This window comes from Pteronotus mesoamericanus, unplaced genomic scaffold (genome assembly GCF_021234165.1).
Source record: "Pteronotus mesoamericanus isolate MK-2021 breed Mesoamerican mustached bat unplaced genomic scaffold, CSHL_Meso_final contig_50, whole genome shotgun sequence".
NCBI lineage: Eukaryota > Metazoa > Chordata > Mammalia > Chiroptera > Mormoopidae > Pteronotus > Pteronotus mesoamericanus.
This window is the reverse complement of record NW_026555186.1, coordinates 24,935,901-24,961,718: the sequence shown is the minus strand read 5'-3', so window position 1 is coordinate 24,961,718 and position 25,818 is coordinate 24,935,901. Positions and strand designations below refer to the sequence as shown.

The 25,818-nt window shown below is 42.6% G+C and overlaps 1 protein-coding gene across 1 annotated transcript; it reads right to left on the bottom strand.

The window, feature by feature from the left end:
* Positions 1-22,605: 22,605 nt before the first annotated feature.
* Positions 22,606-24,220, bottom strand: CARTPT (CART prepropeptide). The gene is made up of 3 exons (XM_054578241.1): positions 24,057-24,220; positions 23,575-23,658; positions 22,606-22,722 (listed from the first exon to the last, which is right to left on the bottom strand). The coding sequence occupies exons 1-3, from the start codon at positions 24,213-24,215 to the stop codon at positions 22,615-22,617; spliced, it is 351 nt and encodes a 116-aa protein (XP_054434216.1). The 5' UTR covers positions 24,216-24,220; the 3' UTR covers positions 22,606-22,614.
* Positions 24,221-25,818: the final 1,598 nt, after the last annotated feature.

Genomic DNA, 25,818 nt, shown 5'->3' with positions numbered 1-25,818 from the left:
ACAGGAAGGTTAAAGTAGTCCCATGTCAGCAGCAATTCTTGGAGCCCAGCATCTTCACTTTAGAAAAGCAGAATTAAGGTCAAGCAATAAACTCATAATTAAAATGAACCAAGCACTTAAGAAATTTGCATCATGTGTGACAGTCAATGGAAACAAATGATTGACTTAGACTTCTAAAGGCTGCAAATTTGGGGACTGCCAGACTCAGAATACAGAATAGCTGAATAAAAAATGTTAAAATGAATGAATGAATGAATTTGAAATACGAACAAAGCCAAGATACTATAAGGAGTAATAGGCACATTTGGAAAAGCATCAAGAGGACCTTGCAAAAATAAAATGGAAATTAGTACGCTGGAAAACAGAGGTGAAGAAATTATCCAGACTGCAGCATAGGGAGGTAAGTATATGGAAGTTACCAGCGAGACCATGAGAGGCACCCAGGACAGATTAAGAAGTCTAAATGGTTTTACAGGTATTTGGGATTTGTCTTAATCTGGTGTGGTAAGAAATGCAGACACAAAATGACTGTTATGAAGGAAAAAGTTGTTACACTCACAGACCCCTACAAATAGGACGCGCAGCAGGCCACAGAGGGCCACTCTTGGGAAGTACCAGGGTTGGCCAGGAGGCAGAGGAAGCGAGGGGAGAAGGGGGCAAGGGCCTCTACTGTGATTTCCCTGGGAAGGAATGGGTTTAGGATTGGCTGCTTGAAGTAATTCAGTGGGCTCAGGAGCGTAGGCGCTGTCTCTAGTTGCCTGGAGCCTGACCCTGTTGGGGGTGAGTAGTGCAGGGGGACCTTGGCCCTGAGTAAGAACCCAGCAGAGGAGCTGGGGGGATGGGCGGGCTCGGGATTGGTTTGTTAGCCCCTGAAAGGCGTGCTGCTGGCCAGGTCACTTATCATACCTGGGAACTGGCTGGCCTGGAGGGGCAGTTCCTCCAGGGTCAGGGTCAGCCAGGCTCCAGGAAGCCAAAGCATTAGGAAATACACAAAAAAATAAAAAGCATTGTTAATACATTAATATATGTCTAATGTGAGTCTGCAGAAAAAGAGAATAGAGAAAATGGAAAAGAGACAATACTGGAAGAGGTAACAACCGGAAAATTGACAGAACTGGTATAGTTACGAATCCACAAACCCAGAAAACACAACATCTCCCCAAATACAAAGAAATCCACACCTACCATGAAAAAGATACACTGCCATGAAAAAGAAGCAGAAAGAAGAGAGAAGATATTAAAAAGTAGCCAGAGAGGACTCATAGATAACTTTCCAAGTGATGGCAATAGGACTGAGAACAAATTCCTTAACAGCAACAATGAGTAGTTAGAAGAAAGAGAGATAACTATCAACTTAGCACTGTGCTCCCAATAAAATTATCGTTCAGAAATGAGCGTGGGGTCCTGGCTCCAGACAAGCTGGAATAAACACACTGGACTCTGTCACTGTTACTGAATGTAACTAGAAACCACGGACAGGATGCAAGGAGCAGCTGCCTGAGGACTCTAAATTGTAAATGACAGATAACAGCGAGACAGCGGAAGGAGGCCGAGATTTTAAAAACGGGGCTGGCAGTGAGTGTCCCCTTTTTTTTCTTCTTTTCCAGGATCACCAGGCCCGGGCTCAAAAGCAGCCCAAAGCTGAGGGCGGAACAGAAGAGCTCTAAGAGAGCCCTCTCTTTTTGGTCTGAGGAGTGGGAAAGGGAATAACAAAGGTCTGAGAGAACGAGAGGGAACCCTTTCTTTTTGTTGTTGCTAAATTTTTTAAAATTGAATTTATTGGGGTCATATTGGTTAATAACATTATATAAGTTTCAGGTACAGTATAGAGTTTTATAAGACGCCATCTGTATGTTGTGTTGTGTGCTTACCACCCATCACCGTGTATTTGGCTCCCTTTCCTCTGTTCATGTTCTTTTTTCCCCTTGTCCATTCCCGCACCCCAGCTCTCGGGGGGGGCACGGCAGCAGCAACAGGATGGCAGCGGTGGCCAGGCAGGCGCTTACAGTTCCCAGGGAGGGGGACCCTTCTGTCTGACTAGAGGAAGGAGAGGAAGATGGGGTGAATGTCTCTCTTTCCACCCCCCGCCTCCACCCTTGCTTGGCCTTTTGGCCTTGAATGGAGATACAGTTAAGGGAAGTACACAGCAGAAGGAGGAAAAGAAGACCCCAGATTTCTGGCCAGAAGACTAAGAGTGGGGACCCCAATCAGCTGGAAAGTATTAGAGAGCTCATGAAAAAGAGAAAGCTCAAAAGAGAGAGCCCATAAAGTTGTAATTCACATAGATTAAGGACTTGAATCTGAAAGGTCAAACTTCAAAACTGTTAGAAGAAAACAAACAATATGCTATTTGAACAAAATGAACAGAACCATTTTTATTTTAAAAGCAAGGAAAGAAAAACACATCAGTAGATAAGTAGACAAAACAACTATGGGACATTCATATAATAGAATACTACTCGGCCGTAAAAAAGAAGACAATTTTACCGTTTGCAACAGCATGTATGGACCTGGAGGACATTATGCTAAAGTGAAATAAGCCAGTCAGAGAAAGACAAATACCATATGATTTCACTCATATGTGGAATCTAATGAACAAACTAAACTAACAAGCAAAATAGAGACAGACTCATAGATGGAGAGCAGATGACAACTAAGTTGGTGGAAGGGGGAGTAGTTAGGGGGTAGAGGGATTGAGGAAAAAGGCAAACGGACTCCTGTACATGGACAACGGTGTGGTGATTGGTGGGGGGAAGCGCGTATAAGGGGAATAAATGGTAATAGAAAAAATACAATTAAAAAAGGATTCATTTATTTAAGTCACATAAGAAAAGAAAAAGAAAAACACAAAATTTGTCACAGTGTTTACCTCGGAGGATAGAGGCATAAAGGTTAGAGTAATTTTACTAGTGTTTGTTATATTATTTATGCTTTATAGGTTATGGACAAGTCATACCATTTTGATATTACATAGACATAAAATATAATACAGAAAATGAAATATAAAAGTTAAAATAATACTGTGTAACACAAAATCCCAAATATATTTTAAAAACACATGTATTTATAAATGCAAAGAAAAAGAGTCTGGAAGAAAAAAATATCAGAATGTTAACAGTGGTTATTTCTGAGTTGTAGAGTTTGGACATGTTTTTTCTTTTTGTATAATTTTATGTTTTCTATAATAAATATGCAATGCTTTATAAGCAGACAAATTTGCTTCTTTTTATCTTCAACACATATGGCATTCAACTTGCTGTATTCAGTTATTCCCCAAACCCTCTGTTTATCTCTGCACTGCCTCCACACAAACCTTAAAAAGGACCCACCTCTATTCTCTACAAAATATGTCTCAGATGACTTTTCATGTTTTTATTAATGAAAATAGTAACCATAATAGCTGACATTACTAAGCACCTACTGTTGGGAAACACCCTGTCTGGTTTCAAGAACTGTAACCCCGCCAACTGGCAGGAAGGCCCCAAGGCTGGAAATAATCAGGGAGGCCTTGGGGAAACAGGCTCCTGAGGAGACATAACCTGTCCCCCCTGGCAGGGGCATGGCTCCTGCCTCTCTGCTTGGCCCTGTGATGGTCACTTGTGGATGACGGGTAAGTTATATCATGCAGAGATGACAACCTAAGCCAGACATCGATTGGCATGGAAAGTAGACAAGAAAGTGGGGGACACGGAGAAAGGGCAAAAGGGCACCCCTCGGCTCGGCTTAGACATGGCCAGAGTCCTCGTTCTATCTGAAAGAAGTCTCCTTGTCTCTTGGTGGCTCCCTCCCCTCTCCTGGCTCAGGCTCGAAACAACACTGGAGTCAGTCCTAAACCAGATCTGGCAGTTCCCAGGGAAATCAGGCCTAAAAGTAAATTCTTTGAAGTGTGCTTTGTTTTATTCACAGGCCCTAACCCTATACCCCTAGGCACTCTTGTGTTTACTACGCTCTCACGTTTAGTGTCTCTCTTGTTTACTAGTCTCCTCTGGGAGACTAGTGTGTTCCTGCCATTTGTTTCCTTCAAAACATCACCTATTCTTGGTGGATGTTAACATACTGATGTAATGAGATCACCTGTGCATTCCTGTTACCCAGCCCCACTGATAACCTTTTCAATAAAAGCCTTTGAACAAAAGGACTCTGGGCCTTCCCCACTAGAGGGATGTGCCATGTCCCCGCTCCTGGCAAACAGGGAAGTGTTTGCAAGGACTCATGTTTATCCTCCCCATCGGTGACACCCCTGGGATGGGCTCTGCGGGATTCAGAGTCCCCGGTCCCATCTCAGCTGGCCCCAGACAGTAACCCTCAGATCTCAGAGTGCCGTGCTCCCCACGGCAGTTGTTGCCTGGACAAAGGACAAGTGGCAACCCAGGCGGCGCTTCCCTCCACGCTTCATGTTACAACCTACTCTGTGTTCTTATGTTCTAAGTAATTAGTGAATAAATTCAGTTAATCCTTACAAAACTCCAAGAGTTCGATCATCATTTTCTCATTTTACAAATATATAAAAGGGGGTCCAGCACTTATTTAAGTAATTTGGTTAAATTGTGTGCCCAAAACCACACAACTAAGAAGGTGGTTTCCATCACCATGAGCAAGGAGGAAAAAGCAACAATCCACATTTCGTATCTACATCCTGTTTTAGAGCCAATTTTCTCAGAAATAACCTGGTAAGATTATCATACATACCAGCAAAAAAATGGGGAGAGGACTCTTGGAAAATTTATTAGATTTCCTCATCTAATAAATTTAAAAAAGCAGTTGTAATTACTACCGATGACAGAACTTCCTGGCCAAAATCAATATCTGTCTCAATGAGCAGTGTTTGGCTATTCTCAGTGTAATCAAGACAAGCAGGAACCTGGATGACATCAGCAGTGGTCAGAGTCCAAAGAGCCCTCCGCTTCATTGGGCCCAGGGGACTCCTGCAATTGGGTTCACCTTCAAAGAAAAGGATCTAAAATTCATTAGCTGTGTTATTGACAGCTAGAGAAAGTTTCTAGGACTATTTCCCTCACGCTCCATGTGCATATGTATTTTATCTTTTATGTTGACACAATCATCTTACTTGTCAAATACAATGGGGAATAGATGCTATTAATTTCTCACAGTAACATCATGCTGGGATACTGATGCCCTATCAGTCCACAAATGTTTTTCAACCAAAAGTGGCCTGAGTCATTACCAAGAAGCTTATTTAATTTTATTCTAATAAAATCCCCAAACTCCCTTCCTTTAAAAAAAAATTTTTTTATTTAGTTTTATTTTAAGAAAGTAAGCATCTTATTGATAAACCCAAGATCCCAAGATCTCAAATCCATGACGGCAGTAAAATGAGAGTGTATTTGTCAGGGCCAGCCTGAGAAGTCAGAGTTTGGGACTGACCATGCCCAGAGTGACCATAGAGGCTGATGGCTTGGGTCTGCCACCAAGATGGGCAGAGCCAAACCCCAGTCCAGTAGGTGAGGTGAGAGGATCATCAAGGCAGAGAAAACCTCACTCAAGGAGCCAAATGTAATTACAAGAGTTCTTCAGGGTGGAAGAGGAAATAGGAAAAGGAAACCAGAAACATGCAGCATGAGCTGGACTCTGCCTGATGTTGCTGGCTTTAAAGACGGAGGAAGGGGCCATAAGCCAAGGAGAGGGGGCAGCCTATAAAAGCTGTAAAGGCAAGGAAATGGATTTTCTGAATTGATTGTTAGACTTGCCTACAAACATAATTCACATTATCTTGTGAGCCATGTCCACAACTCCTCATAACAAGGACCCCCTCCATTCCATTCACTGTGCTTTTCTTTATTTCTCTTTTTCTTCAAATAGAGCAGAATGTGAAGGCCTTGGTGCAGCTGTTGGTACGTGCTTAGTTTGTGCTTTAGGGATCCAGAGAAACACAGCATATCCTTGACCACATGCTTCACTCAAAAACTCAGCACATCCTCAGCTATTTTATTCCTCTGACTTTGAAGAACCTTGAACCGTGTAAAAGTTCTTTCCCATACAACAAACACTTTTCACTTTTATCATGTTTTAGGCATTATGCTTATCTCTGGGGATCAAATGATGAACCACTAGACATTGTCCTTGTCCTTGGGAAATTATGGAGGGAAAGAAATAGTGAACAATTAATTACATAAAGAATAAAAGCAAATACTTAAATAGGCACTGTTTTAAGCACTTAACACACATTAACATTTTATTTTCCCAACAATTCTCAAAGTTGTTATTATTTATGTCTCTATTTTACAGTTCAGAAAAATGAAGTTCAGAGTAGTTAAGTAACTTGGCCAACTTTGTCTGTCTAAGTAGCAATATGGCTAGAGTTCAAACCAGGGTTTAGGATTTGTGTTCTCAGTTTTTTAAATGTATTATCTTTTTATGACACTACAAACACATATATTCTCTGTACTAGCCATTTTTCTTCTGTAGCAAGATCTATTTTATCTAGAGTGACAGATCAGAATTAATATTGGTGAAAAGCAGGACAAAGCAAAAGATAATCAGGGTCAAAAACTGACACTAAGCCCAGAAGCCCAGTCTAGTTTGGGTCGAACATGCTATGGTCCCAGAAATAAACACCAATGTTGGATCCCACGAACCCGACGCCAAAACTCTCTGCCATTTACAATGGCCTTGCCCCAGAGAAAAGTGACTGTTCTGCAGGCTGCAGTTCTGGATAAGCTTACTCTGGCCCCCAAAACGGACCCTGCCCTCATCAAAACCAGATCCCGCCTATCACATTTCCTCCTACGGCTCAACAACTGGGATCTCTGCCTGAGATGTCACCTATATTCAAAGGAGACTGTGATAACAGTATGAGATCACTAAGAAACCTGCCCTCAGCCAAAAAACACTTCCTCTCCTCTCCAAACTCAAAAATGACCAGCTCCATGGTGGGCATTGCCCAGAAGCATCAGCTGCAGGAAAGGTTTGAGGTGCACTGTGAGAGCCTCATTCTTTGTATAGGACTTTCCCCCTGAGGATGTACTCATCTCAGCCTGCTGTATACACCAGCAGGTCTAAGAAGGAAAGAAATAGAAAAAAAAAAGTGAGACCCCCTAAACTCTCTAGCATCTACCAACTAAGAAAACCCAACTGTGTCCCTGTAAGAAAAACAAACATAGAGGATAAAGCCAAAGCAGTATTACCAGATAGAGCTTTGCCCCAGCTTCTGTGAAAAAGCCCCAGATGGGTAGACTGGGCCTTATTTCAAAAGCTCTTACTTTGACTGAGCTTGATTAGCCTAAGCAGCCTGAGTCAAAACCATTGGAGTGTCTTCCTTGTTCCACTGTCTCTTACCCTCTTTTATTCCTGGAGATCTCAACAGCAGCGAGAAGAAACAAGGAAAGATAAACCTGCAGAAAACATACTCCAAAAGTGGGGAGTCTTTCTTTCCCCCAAGTTCCCAGTATTGACCTAAAGCTACCTACCTCGAGGCCTTCCTTGGGCAGAGAGGAGGCAGCAGCCTCCAAAGTAGCAGGAAGTTCTAGCCTCACTCACTGTGCTGAGTGGCAGAGCTCCCAAGGGGCAGGCCCAGCTAGACCATTCGCAGGGAACACCAGGAGTCAGCCTCACAGGAGACAGACAGGATGGAAAAGCTCCACCCCCCAAGGCCTGAACAAAAACAGGAGTGATGACTTTCTTGTTATTTTCTATTTTAGCCAGGACTTACACAAAATAATAATAAACTTAGAAATTAAAACCCTTAAAAAATGTTAAGTACTTGGGGCATTGCCTATTACTCAAATATTTGTCAAATGAATGTATATACTCCCTTCTCCCCACCCAAGAAAAATTGCTAAACTTCCAGAACAGGTTCAGGATCCTATAACTACACACTGGATCCAAAACCCCCATAAAACGTTTGGCACATGCAGCCTCAAGCTGCCCTGCATGTTTTGATACGGGACACCCCATTTGAGAGACTGCCTCCAGACGCCTATCTGCCCCTTCTTGCTGAGAGAGCGGGAATGACCTGACAGTCACTCAGACGCCACAGTGAAACTTTGCTGCTATGTCCCGCAGCATCCGAGAGAGATGTAGGAGCCAGCCTGCAACACACAGAGCCTCCAGAACGATGCGCTTTCCTTTATTGTTTGGAAGAGCTACCCTGCGTTCAGGTATTGTTCATATATTTTAACTCAGTTAGTCCTCCTGGGGTCAAATGGGAGGGAAAAAAACCCTGCCTTCTTAGCTGGCAAGAGTCGTGGCCTGAAAAGGGCCTCCGTGGCCTTGCAGCACTGTCATGCGTCAGAGGGCCATGTCAAGTTCTCGGCTCCACACTTTGAGAGGCTCCACCTGTACTGACGAGATATGCTGGTAAGGGTGATCCCATCCCCTCGGTGAGGGAACACACAGGCGGAGACAGCCACACTAACACCACACTGACTCTGATATTCAAGGAGCATCCTTCACTTGGTTCACTTTATCCCATTACGCCTACTTCCACTTTCTCTATCCCTGCAAAGAAAGAGTTCAAAGGAATTCAATACAAAACGCCCACCCCTGATTGATTTATGAAATATGGCCTGTCTGCACTGCATAGGAGGGGAATAATTTTTTTTCCTTCTCCTGAGGGATATTATTAACACAGTAATAAGTAATGAAAGGCAGCAGCCAGAGTTTGGTAAATTCTTAATGGTTTCAGTCATCCAGAGAGCAGAGCATCCCTGTGCACAGTTGTCCTAGGTGACAGCATGGAAGTCCTCCGAGGAGACAGGAATGTAGATGCAGAACCAGAGCCAGGTGGCTGTGTAGCTCTGCCTTCCCGAATCTACATGCACAGTTTCAGCCTTTCTCATGCAAACAGACTGGGTTTTCAAGCAGAAGTGTTCATGGGTTAAAATGGGGAGCAGGTCCCTCTGGCAGATGATGGATACTATCCGTGTCTCCCTAGCATGGAATGGCTAAGTGAGGATTATGGCTGGTCCCAGGGACCCGTTAGAAAGTTGTGGGTGGGAAATGGCTGGTCTTTTACAGCAGCCATGGAGTTTGGGGGCCAGAAGGTAAAACTGAGCACTGCATTAGATCAGTGTTGAAGTGTGGCTAGAGACTGTATCCAAAATGGGTTGTCGGAGCCAAAGGATTGGAAACAAATGCCACGAGCTGAGATACACAGGAAAAGGGGGATCACTGGCAACCCGGGAAACGAGAGTAAAGAGCCTTATGTGGGAACAGGTGAAAGAAGAGAGAGATGATCTGGACAAATAGCCAGGGCAGAGGGGTCTAATGCCACAGGAGGAATCTTCTCCCTCCCTAGGTCTTCCTGTAGGAGTCTCGCTTAAACAGAGCCTTCTCGTTACAGAAGATCATTAGCCCCTTGAGGGCGGCAGTCTGGACTGATTGCTTGTCTGCTGTAGTCTGGAGGCCTAGCGCAGCCCCTGACACAGAGTAGGCGCTTACAACGTTTGTGAAACAATAAGTAAAAAGTCAAATGAAGAGATACAACTGTCTTATCATACTGGGCACTGAGTAAAGGAGAGAAATAGTGATAAGCATTTATTTCAATAAAGCTACCTCAATTGTAAGTGTGAGTAACAAAATTGACTGTCGAATTCATTGGAGAGCAGGAAAAGAGGTTTCTGATGTATGTACACCACCACACAGCAAATAACTGAATAAATGTGCATTAGATATTTAGGTGCTCCCCTAAATTCTTTTTCCAATTGTCTTCTCTTCCAGCCTTTCCCCAACACAGCACATACATACATGCTTTTACTGTCTTTCTCCTGGTCCTTACTACGTACAAAGTAAAAACAAGAAGTTCTCTTTCTTATTTCATATTTTTTAAAAATCACGTCTCTGGTAACCATGACATGATCTGCAGAAGGAGAGGTGCCACTCCCACACGCCCTCTCAGAGCCTTTGGCCCTCTTCCTCCTTTTGGGGGGGTGTGTGAGCCTTTGAGATCTCCAGCCACTAGCATGTGTCCATGGACCTCTGCTGGAAGCTGCTGACTACTTCTCCAGGATGTAGATTAAGTCGGGTTATTAATAGATTCAGCAAGACATTAATAGATTATGTAAAAATAGGGTCATTTCTTTTTTAAAAGTCTGTATTTATTTATTTTTAGAGAGAGTGAAGGGACAGAGAAAGAGAGGGAAATGTCAATGTGTGGTTGCCTCTCACATGCCCCCCGCACTGGGGACCCAGCCTGCAACCCAGGCATGTGCCCTGACTGGGAATTGAACCAGCGACCCTTTGGTTTGCAGGCCAGTGCTCAGTCCATTGAATGACACCAACCAGGGCAAAAATAGGGTTATTTTAATAAATGCAGAAAAAGTCTATAGAATTCAATACTCACATATGTTTAAAAAAAAACAACAAAAGTTACTAAACCAAGAATAGAAGGAAAATTCCTCAATCTAAGAAAGAGTATGTATTTTTTAAATCTATAAAAAGAGAAATTTTTGTTCAACTTTAGAAGCATTGTCACTGAAGTCCAAAATAAAATAAGAATGCCTGCCATAATGCCTATATCAATTGGCATTATACTAATAGACATAGCCAATGTGATAAAAATAAAAGAATTAGAAAGAAAAAGAAAACTATCCTTGTTTTCAGATAACATGGTTGTCTACATAGAAAATCCAAGACAATATATATAAATGTTTAGAACTAATGGTAAAGTTCATGGATATTACAGGATATCATCAATATATAAACATGGTATATTGTATTCCTATTACCAGTAAACCAATTATAAAATATGAATTAAAAATATACATATTAGCCACAAAAATTAAATACCAAATAATAGTTCTAAAACTTTTAAAAATCTAAAACCTGATAAATCCAAAACTTCTATGAAGAAACTTATTAAAGTTATTGAAGAACATTTTAAAACATCTAAATAATTGAAGCGACCATACCACGTTCATGGGTTGAAAGATGAAATAATGTAAACATTTTGGTTCTTTTTCATTTAATTTACGAGTTCAATGAAATTCCTGTCAAAATCCTGTGGAACATTTGATAAAATTTTACAACCTGTTGCTAAATTTCACATACTTGTATAACAGAAAGAATCATTAAAAGCCTGTGTTTTGAGGAACTGTGTAAGGGTGAGGAGGAAGGGTTGCTCTGCTGGATGAGACATCTGGGAACTGGTCTGACGCTCACAGGTGGCCGCACTGCTGTTGGACGCTGGCCTGGTACTCACAGATGGTCCATTATGCCCCCATAGGACATTCCCACAGAACACCAATCTCAGACAAGGTCACTCTGAGACCATAACAAAGTCAGACAAAACAAAGCCACTTGATAATCTTGTCTGAGCACAGACAAGCACAAGGTCCCTGTGCAATCCACGTGAGACAAGCATGCCTCTCTCAGGTAAAACAAGTGATTGCTACCTCTTTACCAAGGGCACTTTGGCCTCTCTCTAGCCTGCTCTCCCTATAGATAATACTCACTGAGCTATCAATCACAGAACTGTCCCCTTTTCCTGACAATATCCAGTCTAGAGCGAATCCCCTCTTGCTCAGACCATCCCAGAATCATCCAATAAAAGCCCAGATCCTACAGTAAGTTTTTTTCTCGCAGTGTTTTTTGTGAGATGCCATACAGTTCCCTGACATAAACTAAAACTAGTACTAAACCTCATTTCTTTAGGTGTGTTCCTAGAGGTCTTTGGTTGAAGGATGTTGATAGAGATATCAAAATTTCTTTTAAATACTCTGTAAATAATGTATGGCTGTGACACCCAAATAAACTTATCTGTCAATGGAACAGAATAAAGAGTCCAAAAACACCCATAAATAAAGAAAACTTGAAAATCAATAGAGTGTTATTATATGTCAGTGGAGAAGTGTTATTATATGTTAATAACTGCTGATAAAATAACAACTTCCATATTTTTAAAGAAAACAGAATTAAATATCAACCTTATACCATCATACAAAAAATAAATTTCAGTTAGATTAATAATCTTGTAGAAAAATATAGGGGAATATCTTTATGATTTGAGATGATATTGTATCTTAAACTAAGCGCAAAACATGAAAAGATTAACACATTTGACTACCTTAAAATTAACAACTCTGCATAGTGAGAGACCCTATGGTAAAAAATATGCCACAGGTCAACACATAGAGCAAACAGGAAAATATTATTCAAACATATGAAGAATTCCTACAGATTGATTAGAAAGAGATAAACAACCCAACTGAAAAACAGACAATACATGGAAAAGACAATTTACAAAAGAGAAGATTTGAATAAATATAAAAATATGTTCAACCCAAGTAGTCAGAGGCATGGATGCAAATTAAAAGAATAATAACACATAATAGTCAAGGTTGTGGAACAGTGGGAAGTCTTGTATACTATTGGTGGGACTATAGATTGGCACAACCATTTTGAAGAGCAACCTGGTAATATTTAGCAAGGTTAAAGATATGCACACTGTAAAACCCAGCAATTCCACTACTAGATCCTAGATAAATTTACACAAAGCAATACGGAGAGAGGAGGGGAGAGGAGGGCGAGAAAAGGGGGAGAAGGCAGAGAATGAAGAGGAGAAGAGAGGAAAGAGAGAGAGAGCACACATGTGAGTGAGAAAGTAAGAGGGGTAATGTGGGACAGGAAAAAGAGGAAAAGATTCCTACTGGCTTTGGATATCCAGTTCTTTTCCTTCACCTCTATTTCCTGGCCTCTAATAGCCTTATAATAAATTCCTCCTTTGAACATAACTCAGAATTGTTTTATATTTTTTGGCCACCAAATGACATGTCTTAGATGATTTAAGTCAAAGTAAAATCAATTTTAATATAGACTAACAGGAGATAGAAAGATTAATATAACATAATGAAGGAGGGTTTATTTCTCCCCCAAACACTTCTCAAGGCATCCTTCCAAATTAAGACAATGCTCTCCCTAAAAGGAATTTGGTTAGATCAATGTCCTACAACTTATTACATATAGATCAATTGCTTACCTGAATTTTCACTTGGTCACCATAAAAAAAAAAAAAAAGGACAATTCAGCGCCTTACAGCTTCTGTTTCCACATTTATAAAATGAGGTTTAATTAAGTGACCCCAAAGTTTCCTTTCAATTCTAAAATTCTGTGACCAATCTCCAAATTAAGACAATTTATAAGCTAGGTTTAGGAAGCTGTAGCAGGGGTGTCCAACCCACGGCCCACAGGCCACAGGCAGCTCAATATGGCTATGAATATGGCCCAACACACAATCTTAAAACATTATGAGGTCTCTTTTTGTGATTACATGTCGTGATGTATTTCATGTGTGGCCCAAGGCAATTCTTCTTCTAGTGTGGCCCAGAGATGTCAAAAGTTTGGGCACCCCTGCAGTGTACAGTGAGAATCACAGCAAAGTCTTAATAAAACTGACAAAACCCAACTGCTTCAGACCCTTAATGCAGACACTCTAAATTATGAAGAACAACAGAAAGTAAAACACTAGGAGTCTGTGAACGCTCAACACCTCAGGTGAGACATAAGTTGAGACATAGATGTCCAAAGAGTGGATTTTAAAGTATATTGGACTTCCACTCAAGATGGAGACATAGCTAAACACAGCTTACCTCCTCGCACAACCAAAACAAAATTACAACTAAAATATAGAACAACCATCACTCAGAACTGTCAGAAATTGAGTTGAATGGAAGTCTGACAACTACAGAATTAAAGAAACTCCATCTATCCAGACTGGTATGAGGAACAGAGACGCGAAAAGGCAGGTTCCATATCCACATGTGGTGGATAAAAATTTGGAAGGGGTATGTTGGAAGTGAGGGGTCCCAGCCCCACACCAGGCTCCCCACCCTCAGGTTCCAGTGCCAGGAAGATAAACCTCCATAACTTCTGACTGTTAAAACCAGCAGGAATTGAGTCAGTGGAAGAAACTGCTGGATTCCTAAGCAAGTTCTCTTATAGGATGCACACAGACCTACTCAGACTCATTCTCTCTGAGCCCCAGCACCAGGGTAGCAGCTTGAAAGACACCAGTGGCATACAGGGAGACACTGAAGTGTCTGGCATCTAGATGACAGCTGGGACAGTTTTCTCACAGACAGAATGATGGGCAGAGGCCATTGTTCCTTTTCTGAAACCTCCCCACACAGAGCCAGGGAGCCAGCAGGCAGGTGCCATTTCTGACACTCTATCAACCTGGCTAACACTGTTTGCCCAACCCTGGTGACTCCCTGAGGCTCTACCCCACCCAACTTTCAGGCCCAAGCAAACTGTTAACAATGGCTTTTCCACATGAATTGCTGGTCTTGGCTCATGTTTCACAACTTCCAAAATTCTCTCAAACAAGAAACAGCCAGCCTCTGCACCTTTTGCTAAATGGCCCCAGGCCAAGCACTAGCAGTAGCCAGCCTAGGGGCACAACCTGGCTTTGCCTGGGAACCTCCAAGCCCAGCACAAGTAGGAGCCACCTGCAGATTGCTTAGTAGCTCATGCAGGGTGGCTCTGGGGCAGAACACAGGTGGGGGCTAAGTTTGGCCCGCACTACCTGGGAAACCCCAGGGCCCGCATAACTAGTGGACAACTACAGACCACATTGGAGCACAACCACCCTGCCCCTGCACAGCTGATCCTTCACAGAGAGTAGACATTGATAGTCAGTGGTCACAGCCTGTCCTTGCAGCTGATTCAACTGAGTAAATCCTCCCCCATTGAGCTGCCAACAGAAACCAAGGCTCAACTACAAGAGGAGGTTATGCTTAGCCCACACAAAGGCGCACCTTGAGTAGCCAGCTTAAGTGATAGGGGAGGTTGTGCCACTGGACCCTACAGGACACCTACTACATAGGCCAGGCTAACAAGACAGAGTCATAGTAGCTCTATCTAATATAGAGAAACAAACACAGGGAGTCTGCCAAAATGAGAAGACAAAGGAATATGGCCCAAATGAAAGAATAGATCAAAACTCCAGAAAAAGAACTAAATGAAATATAGATCTATCATATGCAGAGTTCAAAACATTGGATATAAGGGTGATGGAGGAACTTAACAAGGACCTCAAGAGCATAAAAAGGACCCAGTCAGAAATGAAGGATACACTAATTGAAATAAAGAATAAATTACAGGGAAACAACAGTAAACCAGATGAAGCCAAGAATCAAATCAATGATTTGGAACATAAGGAAGCAAAAGACATCCAATTAGAACAACAAGAAGAAAAAAGAATCCAAAAAACATGGATAGTGTAAGGAGCCTCTGAGACAACTTCACACATTTCAACATTTGCCTCACAGAGGTGCCAGAAGAAGAGAAAGAGCAAGAAATTGGAAACCTATTTGAAAAAATAATGAAAGAAAACTTCCCTAATTTTTTAAGGAAATAGACATGCAAGTCCAGGAAGCACAGAGAGTTCCAAACAAGATGTATGCAGAGAGGCCCACTCCAAGACACGTCATAATTAATATGCCAAAGGTTAAAGGTAAAGAGAGAATCTTAAAAGCAGCAAGAGAAAAGCAGTTATTTACCCACAGGGGAGCTCCCATTAGACTGTCAGCTGGTTTCTTAAAAGAAACTTTGCAGACTTGAAGGGATTGGCAAAAAATATTCAAAGGCATGAAAAGCAGGGACCTACAACCAAGATTGCTCTACCCTGCAAAGCTACCATTTACAATCAAAGGGCCGATAAAGAGCTTCCCAGACAGGAAAAAACTGAAGGAGTTCATCACACCAAACTATTATATAAAATGTAAAGGGACTTATTTGAGAGAAAGAAGAAGAGCAAAACTAAGAACAATAAAATGGCAACAAATATTTATCTATCAATAATTGAATCTAAAAAACATTCCGTGTTCAGAATCATGGTTGTCAGATTTGGGGGAGGAGCTTGGGAGAATGGGTGAAGTGGAGAGTGGATTAAGAAGTATGAATTGGTAGTTACAGAATAGCCATGGGGATGTAAAGGATAGTATAAAAAACAGAGCAGCCAAAGAACTTATATGCATGACCTATGGACATAAACAATGGTGGGGGGACTGCCCAAGGGGGTGGGGGTGATGAGTGGAGGGGGGCAAAGGGGAAAAATTGGGACAACTGTAATAGCATAATCAATAAAATATAATTTAAAAAAATAAAATGTTAATTAATATTAATTTTTTTTAAAGATTTTAATTTTTAGAGAAGGGGGAGGGAGAGAAACATTGATCAGTTGCCTCTCGCATACCCCCACCTGGGGGCCCAGCCTGCAACAGAGACATGCGCCCTGACTAGGAATCAAACCCACAACATTTCAGTTCACAGACAGGCCTCAACCCACTAAGCCACCCCAGCCATGGTAATTAATTACTAATACATTTTTAAAAGACTTCAGAACCCTGGAAAGCATGTCCTAGTATAACATGTTCAAGTTAGAACTACTGTCCAGTTATATTTTTACAAACGTTTTCAGACATTATGAAGACTACATAAGTGTGCCTCCTTAGAAAGCTCCAGCTGGGTCTTAACCACCAATACAAACAAGGAAATGAGAATACAAAAAAAACAAATTATGTGTGTGGAAGCAATTAATGTATATAATTTACATACATATATAACATAAATACAAATAATATGTGCCTTAAATATAATATACTTAAAAACATATAAATATAATTTTAAAATTATATGTGCTATATATTACATACCATATTTTACCATGAATAATGCCTAATTTTTTGCCCAAATTTTTTAGAGAAAACAAGGATGTACATTATACATCGGTATAATGATTACATGCCATGGGTATAATAATGGATATAATGTGCACAGAAACATGGGTGTGCATTATACATAGGAAAATACGCTATATTAGACGCTATATTTATAGTTTAAATATATAATTATAATATTATATATTATTTTAAAGCAATTCTCTTAAAATTCCAAGTGCTTAGGGCTATTTACAAGATCGTTTAGCATTTTAAAAATCCAAATTTATGAAATTGAGCTGATTTTAGGTTCCTTCTGTCTTATTAAAACCTGTAGTTCAAGTAAAGTCAAAACCAGTTTGGGTGGGACATATTTGCTTTAGTTTACAATTGCTCAAACATAGAATATTAGGTATGATCAAACTGTATAGAAGGCAGTCCCGAAATATCTTTGCTGGAAAGGGGACCTGAGATGTCTGCCTGCCTGAGGTCCTGCGAGGTTATGTGACTTGCTTTATGTTGCACCGCGGACTGTCAGAGCCCTCAGTGGATGCCTGGCCTCCTGCTTCCACCGCAGCACCTTCCCCCGTGCCTGCCTCCCTTCCCTGGAGCCACTTCGGGGCTGGAATCTAGAGGAAACTTAGAGAAGCACCAGGTCCCTCACATATCCAAAACTTCAGTCCTCTCCCCATTACAAGCATCTGCTCCTGAGTTTCCTTTCTCTGGCATATACCACCCTCCCAGCTTTTCAAATTCCTCTTTTCATAGACCTCCATAAATTCAATAGTTTCCAGATTTTTAGATATTCTAGACTGGTCAAATATCCCCCATAATATTGGCACCCCCAAAGAGAGGTGCTAAATTTTGTTTTGCTAATGGAAACCTTAGGAAAACAACTACCATCTAGATCCATTACCATTTCATAAAATAAAGGACATATTAACACCACAAATCTTGGATGAATTTCATTATATATAAGTTATGTTTAACATATATTTATTATATATAAATTATATTTCAATAAACATGACTTTTCACATGTAACATTGGCTAAACTTTGAATTAAGACAATCAGCGATTGGACATATCGAGCTCTGGTCTCCCTGCCCCTAAGCCACTTTGCCATACAGGAGAGGAAGAACCATCGCAGACAAGACAGGTTCGGGGACACTGTTTCAGGCCCTTCCTGGATGAAGTGTCTTGCGTCCCTCCTGTTATGTCCTCACTACCTTTATCCTTCCAGGTCCACATCACTTCTTTTCTGGACTACAGTAGTGTCTTCCTGCCTGTTGTTTCTGTGCCGCGTCTTCCTCTCTGGTCCCTCCATTAGTGTGCTATCAGAACAAGCTTCCTAAAGCACAGCTCGGATCACATCATCTGCTACCAGGAATGAAGCCTTTGTTCCTTTCTCTACAATCTGACCCACTCTTATTTCCTTCTTCACCATTTTACACCCACGGACTCAGTACTCAAGTTATTTCTGCTTTCTCTTTCCCTATGTACGTTCGTTCATTCACACTATTTGCCACATCATAAATTTTCCCCAATCTTTACCTTTTGAAATATTACATATTCTGCAAATATTCAAATGCCACTTTGTCTATAACCCTTGATAATCCATGTTTTATGTCCTTTAAATTTATCTATCACTCTGTTTAGTACTTAAAGTATCATGTGTTATTATGGTAAGTCTGTCCCCTTATGAGAAAGGTTTGGCTATCATCAATTTCTATATTGTGTCTATATAATTATTGAATGGATAATTTACTTCACCTCCTTCTCAGCAGGTGACTTTATATCCTACATGCCTTGGAAAACAGAAGTCATAAAATAACTACCCCAACTTCTTGCCAATGCACTTACAAAGTCACCTGCATCTGTATATATCATGTGCTCTCCGACCCCACCTCCTCCCCTAAATAAATCATTTTCCTGGCTCCAAATCCCATTTTCTCATCCCTGACTGAGAGCTCTGCTCCATCAATTACCTCCTCTTTCTTCTAAATGTTTAACCTCTTCCTTTCTGCTGTTTCCTCTTCACAGTATTCAGGGAACACCAGTTAGAAATATTTATATAAACTATTTTTCAAGCAAGAACAGTTGTGCTGACAGACCCTCATGACTAGAGACCCTGAAGAGCACACTTAACGAGGTAAGGGAAACAAATATAGACACCCACTGGCCAGGCAAGAGAGAATTATGCACGTCCATCAATGAGATAAAGAAGGTTGAGAGTTGATGCTGGGATAACCACCCTCCTCCTCTTACCTTTCTTTCCTTTGAGATATCCTGACCTATGAACATCTGTTAATTCCACCTGATACCTGATCGGGGTAACAGTTTGGGCCCAATGATTGCATATGATTGGGCCCAATGAACTATTTGCAGGAGTAGCCACTTGGACCTCTCCTCATCCGGCATTCACTTTTCTAACACTCCATGGCCTTTTTTCAGTTTCTCAAGCATGTTGACATCTGTTCAGCCTTTCAATTTTTGTACCTCTGCTGAAGCACTCTGCTGTTTTTCTCCCCCATCCACCCTGTCTTTGGCATGGCTGGCTCCTTAGCTTTGTACTTACAACTCAAATATCACCTTTCCTGACTGCACATTTGCTATCAGAATGTCCTTTGTAGAATTTTTCGTGACTTCTAATTTTTGTTTGTTTATTTCTTATTGCTCTCACCACTAGACTATAAACTCCACAAAAATAGGGATTATGTCTACCTTATTTACCAGTATGTTCTCAGAACCTGACACAGGGAACACACTTGAAAAAAGTATGGAATGAATGGACTGTATGAAAAACCAGCTCAGCATTGCAGTGGTTCTAGGGTAGGAAGCTTAGCAGAACCATCTGAGGAACTTATTCAAACTATACAATCTTAAACCCCTTCCTCTAACTGTACTCCCCTAATGAAGAAAAAACAGAGCTGGACAATAGTTGAAGTTATAAAAAGCAGATTTTATTCAGGACTATTGCAATAGGGACAAAGGAACTTCAGTATAGAATGGGGTTCAGTCCCAAATACAGCCTAGGCAAGTGGAAATTTATAGCCAAGGGGTGTTGTTGGAGTCAATGGATAAAAAGTTATTAAGAGGAAAAATCAGGGGTAAGGGAGGATTCTGGCAAGACTGACCTAACAGGGTCTTTGCTGAAGGCAGGTCAGGGTGATCAGACATCACCTGAGGATGGTGGAGGATGAGGAACCTGATCAGATATTGAGGGTGGATGGTTATTAATAAACTGACTTAGCTGGGTTCTTGCTAAAACTGCATTTTACAAGGAAGTGCATAAATGGGCCTAGAAGAAGCTTCAAGAGACTGACTAAAGTTTGGCCAAACAAAAAGTCTTTGCCAATACCCAGATTCTGATGTACCATTACCGGCATTAGGAGGGGCTCTAGGTACACAGCTACAGCACGTGTCCCTCGCAGCCCTTCAGATTCTGGCATAGTCGGTGAGGGATATAATATCAGTAATTACTCTGGGGTAAATTACTGATGGGGGAAATGGTTGTGTATAATTGAAAAAAAAAAAGGCCTCTAGTAACATTCACAAGTCATGTCCAGGCTCCTGCAAGGACCACAGCCCTGGGTATATCATTCCTGTGCCTTATAATGTCCCCCAGATCTTTAGAGGTAGCTGCTTGTCACCTCTCAATCCCTAATCTTTCAGCCAATCTCATGTATGTGGGGTTTGCATATGGGCAATGACGTTTATCATTAAAATTTTCTTAATCATTAACACTTTGTCTTCTATCACAGGGATCTTCAGTCATTAAACACACAAAGGCATTCTATTTGAAGAAAAGTTCTAATATTGGTGAGGGCAAAAGTGCTTCTAATAAGCCACTTTAGATTAAATGTTGACATCATTACTATAGAATGTCATTAGCACCATAAACTGAGATTCTGGACACCTAGACAAAACTTTTGGAAAAAGCCTTTTCATACCCAGGCCACAGATTCCCCATCACCAGTCCTCCACAAGTCCGTATAATTCAGTCACATCAAACAAGAGAGAAGGGATGATACACTAGGAGTAGGGGTATGGGGAACAAATCATAGGATTTTAGAGCCAAGTTCTTGTGTCTTTCTTTGAACTAAAAATTCTGCCATCACTCTGCTTTTGGGGAAACATTCCAGCCCGAAATAGGAAGCTGTTCTAAGCAATATCCTTGAGGGTCTTGCCTGTGCATTAATCAATGATTAAAGCAATTTCCTGACCTACTATTTAGGGCTGATATGAATGGGAACAGTTAGGGGAGTCAAGAAAAAGGTTAGAAGTTTAACTGAAAGGCTTTTTGGAGAAGTAGCACATTGCGAAACTATTACATAACTCTTCGCAGTTTTTAAAGATTAACACATTTAAGTCACAACTAAGCCTGTCTTTGAGGAATTCAAATAAACATGTGACCCCCCCCCCAAAATACATTGCTAACCCCCGTGAGCTAATTTCTATTCAAGAAAGAAGTGTTTTCTTGAGGATTTGGGAGTCCAAACAGCCTGTCCAAATGGCTGGGGCAACATGGAAAGAACGACAAATCCTTGGAGTCAGAGGGATTAGAGCAGAAATCGTGGTTTAGGATTGTGTGATTCCAGCAAGTTCTATCACCTCTCTTGGCCTCTGTTGCCTCCTCTGAAAAGTGGTAATAATATCTCTTTTTCAAGGTTAGTAGGGGAATGAGCCATGCTACTAGTAGCAGTAAGAACACCCAATAGCAATTGTGAGTGAGAATATTTTCTTTCAGCACACGCTGTCTCCCCGTGAACCAGGGGCGGGCGTTCTTTCAGACTCTGCTACACAGGTGCCTCTTGAGTTTGCATTAGGAAGCTGTAAGCATCTGTTCCTCTCATGATGTAACTTCTTCAATGTTACTTGGTCTATTTAAACCCCCAAAAATGTGACTTCAGATAAGCACTCAGAAGTATTTAAAGGCTACTTTACATTAAAATTTTTGTATTTCTTGAGTTGAATCTGCCCCCATCAATTTTCATTTGTCCCCCTCAAAACTGTTTACTAAAATATGTATTTTTCTTTTGAACAGAGAATTTTTCCAAGATTGTGTATTTATGAGTGGGAATGATTGGACCTCACATCTTTAGAGCACCTGAGACAGCTACTGCCTTTCCTTTTGACAGACAACCCTCAAGGAGTCCATTTATCAATGCACATTTTCTAATAACAGAGTTGCCAAAACAAAGGTCCTAATTTTTCAAATTGCTTTTAATGTGGCTAAAGCGCAAAACAATTTATCTTGTATTGGTCTCACTGCTCCACTTAAGGGATCTGAATAAAGATTTTAACAAAATCATATCAGCTCATCTCCATCCATCTCATCTCGCGCACACATACACACACACACAAACACACTGTAATCAAGGAAACATAGAGTGTACAAACGCTTGTGTGACGAACACCTAATTAATGACGAAACTCCTTGGAGTCAAGGGGCTGTTCTCCCAATAGATTGCTATTTTAAAAATATTTCTCTTTGAAAACAACTGTAAGATTAATCCCATCATTCCTATTTAAATTTCTTATGGAGAAACAACAAGGCACTTTGAGCAATTATTAAAAACACTTTATTATGTATAAGTTGTGCATGCTTGAATGTGTGATGCTGGGGGTGATTTATTTTCCACATTGTGATGTCATCTACCCAACATTAACTAGACCTAATTTACATCCTGCCATGCCACATAAGAAAATACAATTTTCAAAGTAAAGTTCCCCTACTTTATACATAGATACGCAAGAGTTTGTCAGACAAATAAAACAAGAAAAGAATACTTTTGCACACGTATCAACACCATACAAGGCATTATCCTTCACAAAGTAACATCTAATGTGTTCTCTGATTTGAAAACAGCAGGAAAGGGGCCCCTTCGCCCTCAGAGGGAAATGCAAACGTTGTTGATAAAGCCCGACTCTGGGGATGAAGGCGTGGCCTTCTCCGGGGAGCTGGGGCAGTGGGGACTGATGGAGCAGGGTGGACGCTTCATAAGCACTTCAGGAGGAAGGAATTGCAGGAGGTTCCTCGGGGACAGTCGCACAGCTTCCCGATTCTCGCTCCTTTTCGCACTGCGCACTTCTCGCCGGCGTCACACTGCAGGCAACACAGCGCGGGGTCTCCGGCAAGCGCAGACCCAGGCACCCAAAGGGCGCATCTCCCCACCAACTCAGCTTCTGCCTCTTGGGAAAGACGGGTAGACCCAACACCATCCCCAGGGGCCTAACTATAGTCAGGCCTAAAATGGCAGAGAGCTTTGTGCTTATAATTTCAGTGAGAGAACATAGAAAGAAATTTAAATTATTGAGCCTCTCCTCCTTTTTTCCACCTTTGGTTGGGGGGGGTTGAGCCGGGGGGGGGGGTACGGGGTGGGTTATATTTCCTGGGTCCTTTAATTGCTCATCCAAAAAAAAAAAAAATAAGATCAAGCAGACCTTCTCTCTGAGAAATAAACAATAGATCTATATTTTCTCACAACCCCTGTCCCCTGTTTTCTGTCCCTTCGTCCCAAAAAGGGAAATTTAAGTATGTGTGTGTGTATTTGTTCTCCATGGAAGGTGACAAGTCCTGGTTAAGAATTTTGAGCCTAAGAACTTAGATCAAAAACTGAGTGCTTCTGGGGAAAACTGGAAGAGCAAGAACTGAGTAGATTTGAGGGCTCTTCCAATTGAGAGAATTCTTGGTGAAGTGAAAAAGCTCATCTTTACGCAACGCTCCTTTGTACACAGAGCCAAGAGCAGGTTCCTGGCACATGCTGTTCGATCCTCTGAAATCCTTAGAGACAAGGGCAAGGGCTGGCAGTGGAAACAAAGGGGGAGGGGCACGAAATTCTGCAAACCCATTTCCTGAATTATTCAGCCACATCCTAGGGAGAAGGCATGTATAAGACGCAGGGTGATATATTTTCTTTTGGAAAAACATGGGGAGGGGGTGACCCCAAAACCTTACCATGGGGACTTGTCCGTACTTCTTCTCATAGATGGGAATGCGCTTACTCTTGAGCTTCTTCAGGACTTCCTGCAGTGCTTCGATCTGCAACATACCGCCCCAGCGGAGCCCGAAGTTGTCGCCTTGGCTGCGAGCCCAGCCCAGGTGCGTTATAAGGAGCCCCAGAACCACACACACTCCGCCCTGGGATGTTCCAGGGGTGGAAACTAAGCGAGCGCCCTCAGGGATACTGACAGCAGGACCCAGAGCCTCGGAGGCTCCTGTCGCTCAGAGGTGCGGGGACAAGAGATTCGCTCTACAGACTGCCGGGAGCCCGTAGGCTCGAGACAGTCTTCGGAGGACAGCGGGAGCCCGGACTTTGCGCTCACCTCCCCGCGCCTCGCCTGACTCCCGGAATTGGGGTGGGGAGGAGGAAGAGAGGAGGTACAAAGAAAGGGACGGCGTGGAAGCCCAGGGGAGTCTGGGGCGTGGGGGATACCGACCAGCTCCTTCTCATGGGAGGCATCCTCCACGGCAGAGTAGATGTCCAGGGCTCGGGGCTGGAGCTCGGCGTCCTCCTGGGCACGGGCGCCCAGCAGAGGTAGCAGCAACAGGAGGGCGGCACCCAGGAGGGGCAGCAGCCGAAAGCGGGGGCTCTCCATGGTGCTGAAACTCGGCGCTGCTGAGGCACCCCGCGCTCCCGCCTTTTATACCCAGCCAGAGCCCGGGAGCAGGGAAGAGGGAGGGGGCAAGGAAGGAAGGGGGTGTGGAGGAGGGTCCAGGTCACCCGTCTGTAGGCAGCGATCCGCCGCCGCTTGACGTCAATGCCCGCCGGGCTCCGGGCTCCCGGGGAACGAAGCTCTGAGCACAGATGGGCAAGAGCGCAGAAACCAAGTACCCCGCGCCCCCAAATGTTGTCAGCCCCGCGGTAAGGGATGCTCCCTGAGGGGTCTGAGCTGAAGTCAAGGGGCGAGAGGTGAGGGATGGGGAGCAGGAGGGCTAGGAAATGGAAACTGTCTTTTAGGTGAGGCATAATAAGCAGAAGAGTCCCTCCCCACCTCCTAGCAGCGGCGGCAGCAGCCCAGTCCACCTCCCCCGCCCTGCCATGACTCTCACCCCAGCCCCCTATGTGGCAGGCAGAAGGGGTGTTGCCTTCAGGAAGATATGTTCGCTGAGCACCTTTCTAGGCACACGGTGGGACAAGAGAGGCAAACATAGTACATACAAGAAAGAGGCATTGTAGCCTTCCCCGGGATGGGCTCGTCCATGGAATCTGTGGGGTAATAATGAGAAAAGAGGGGAAACAGACCAGCTGCAATTCAGAGGCGATGTGAAGAGTGCAGAGAGCCAGGCTCTGCTTCCAGTCCTGCCTCCACACTGACAAGTTGTATGACTTTGGGCAAAATAAAGAACCTCTCTGAGCCTTCCTTTCTTTCTTTTTAATCCACATCCAAGGCTATGTTTATTGATTTTAGAGAGAGAGGAATGAAGAGAGAGAGAAAGGCATTAGTTAGTTGTCTCCCTTACATTCAGACCAGGGATCAAACCTTCAACCTGGTGTTTGCCCTGACCGGGGATCAAACCCAAAACCTTTAGATGTACAGGACGATGTTCCAACCAACTGAGCCACCCAGCCAGGGCTTACTTTTTCCTTTCGTAAAACTAGAATTTAAAAAGATGTACCTCACAGTTATCCGGAGGATGGAATGAAAGATCAGGTATGTAAAGCCCCAGACCCTTAGCACTAAAAGCACTAGGCTTCCATATCTCTCCTCTTGAACTTTGAGGCTGCCCAGGGAAGTGGCTGTGTGCAGTACCTCAGCTTTTCCCTAGGGCAAACTCAACCATCCTCACAGGCCCTCTAACCCACTATGCATCTCTGATATCGAAGGAAGAGCACAAAATAAAAGGATGAAAAAATGCAGCCTCCTGATTATGAAAATCAGAAGTCAGTGGTAAGCCAGGTCCTCCGTGCCTTGTGAAGACACTGTATTTAAGAGGTTGGGGTCCTTACATCCTGAATACAAATGAAAGTTCCTGTAGGAGAGGAGATGTTTTCCCACTTAGATGTGGAGGCTTACCCCACCAGCCTGCCCACCTGGCTCCGTTCCCCACACCCTCTTTGTTTCACCCCAGCCCTTAGTCCGTCCACTCTTCTCCATCCCCCGCTACTACCGTCCCACCCCTGGGAAGCTGCTCCAATCTACTTCCTGCTTTCCCCCAACCCGCACCCCATATCCCCTTGCCTTCCTCTAATCCATAGTT

What these genes read in the sequence shown, in the direction of transcription:
- CARTPT (XM_054578241.1), bottom strand. Translation starts at nt 24,215, where the DNA reads ATGGAGAGCCCCCGCTTTCGGCTGCTGCCCCTCCTGGGTGCCGCCCTC. An exon ending in CCTCCCATGAGAAGGAGCTG is followed by an intron (nt 23,659 to 24,056) that starts GTCGGTATCCCC and finishes GGTATGTTGCAG; the next exon opens with ATCGAAGCACTGCAGGAAGT. An exon ending in AGTACGGACAAGTCCCCATG is followed by an intron (nt 22,723 to 23,574) that starts GTAAGGTTTTGG and finishes TGTTGCCTGCAG; the next exon opens with TGTGACGCCGGCGAGAAGTG.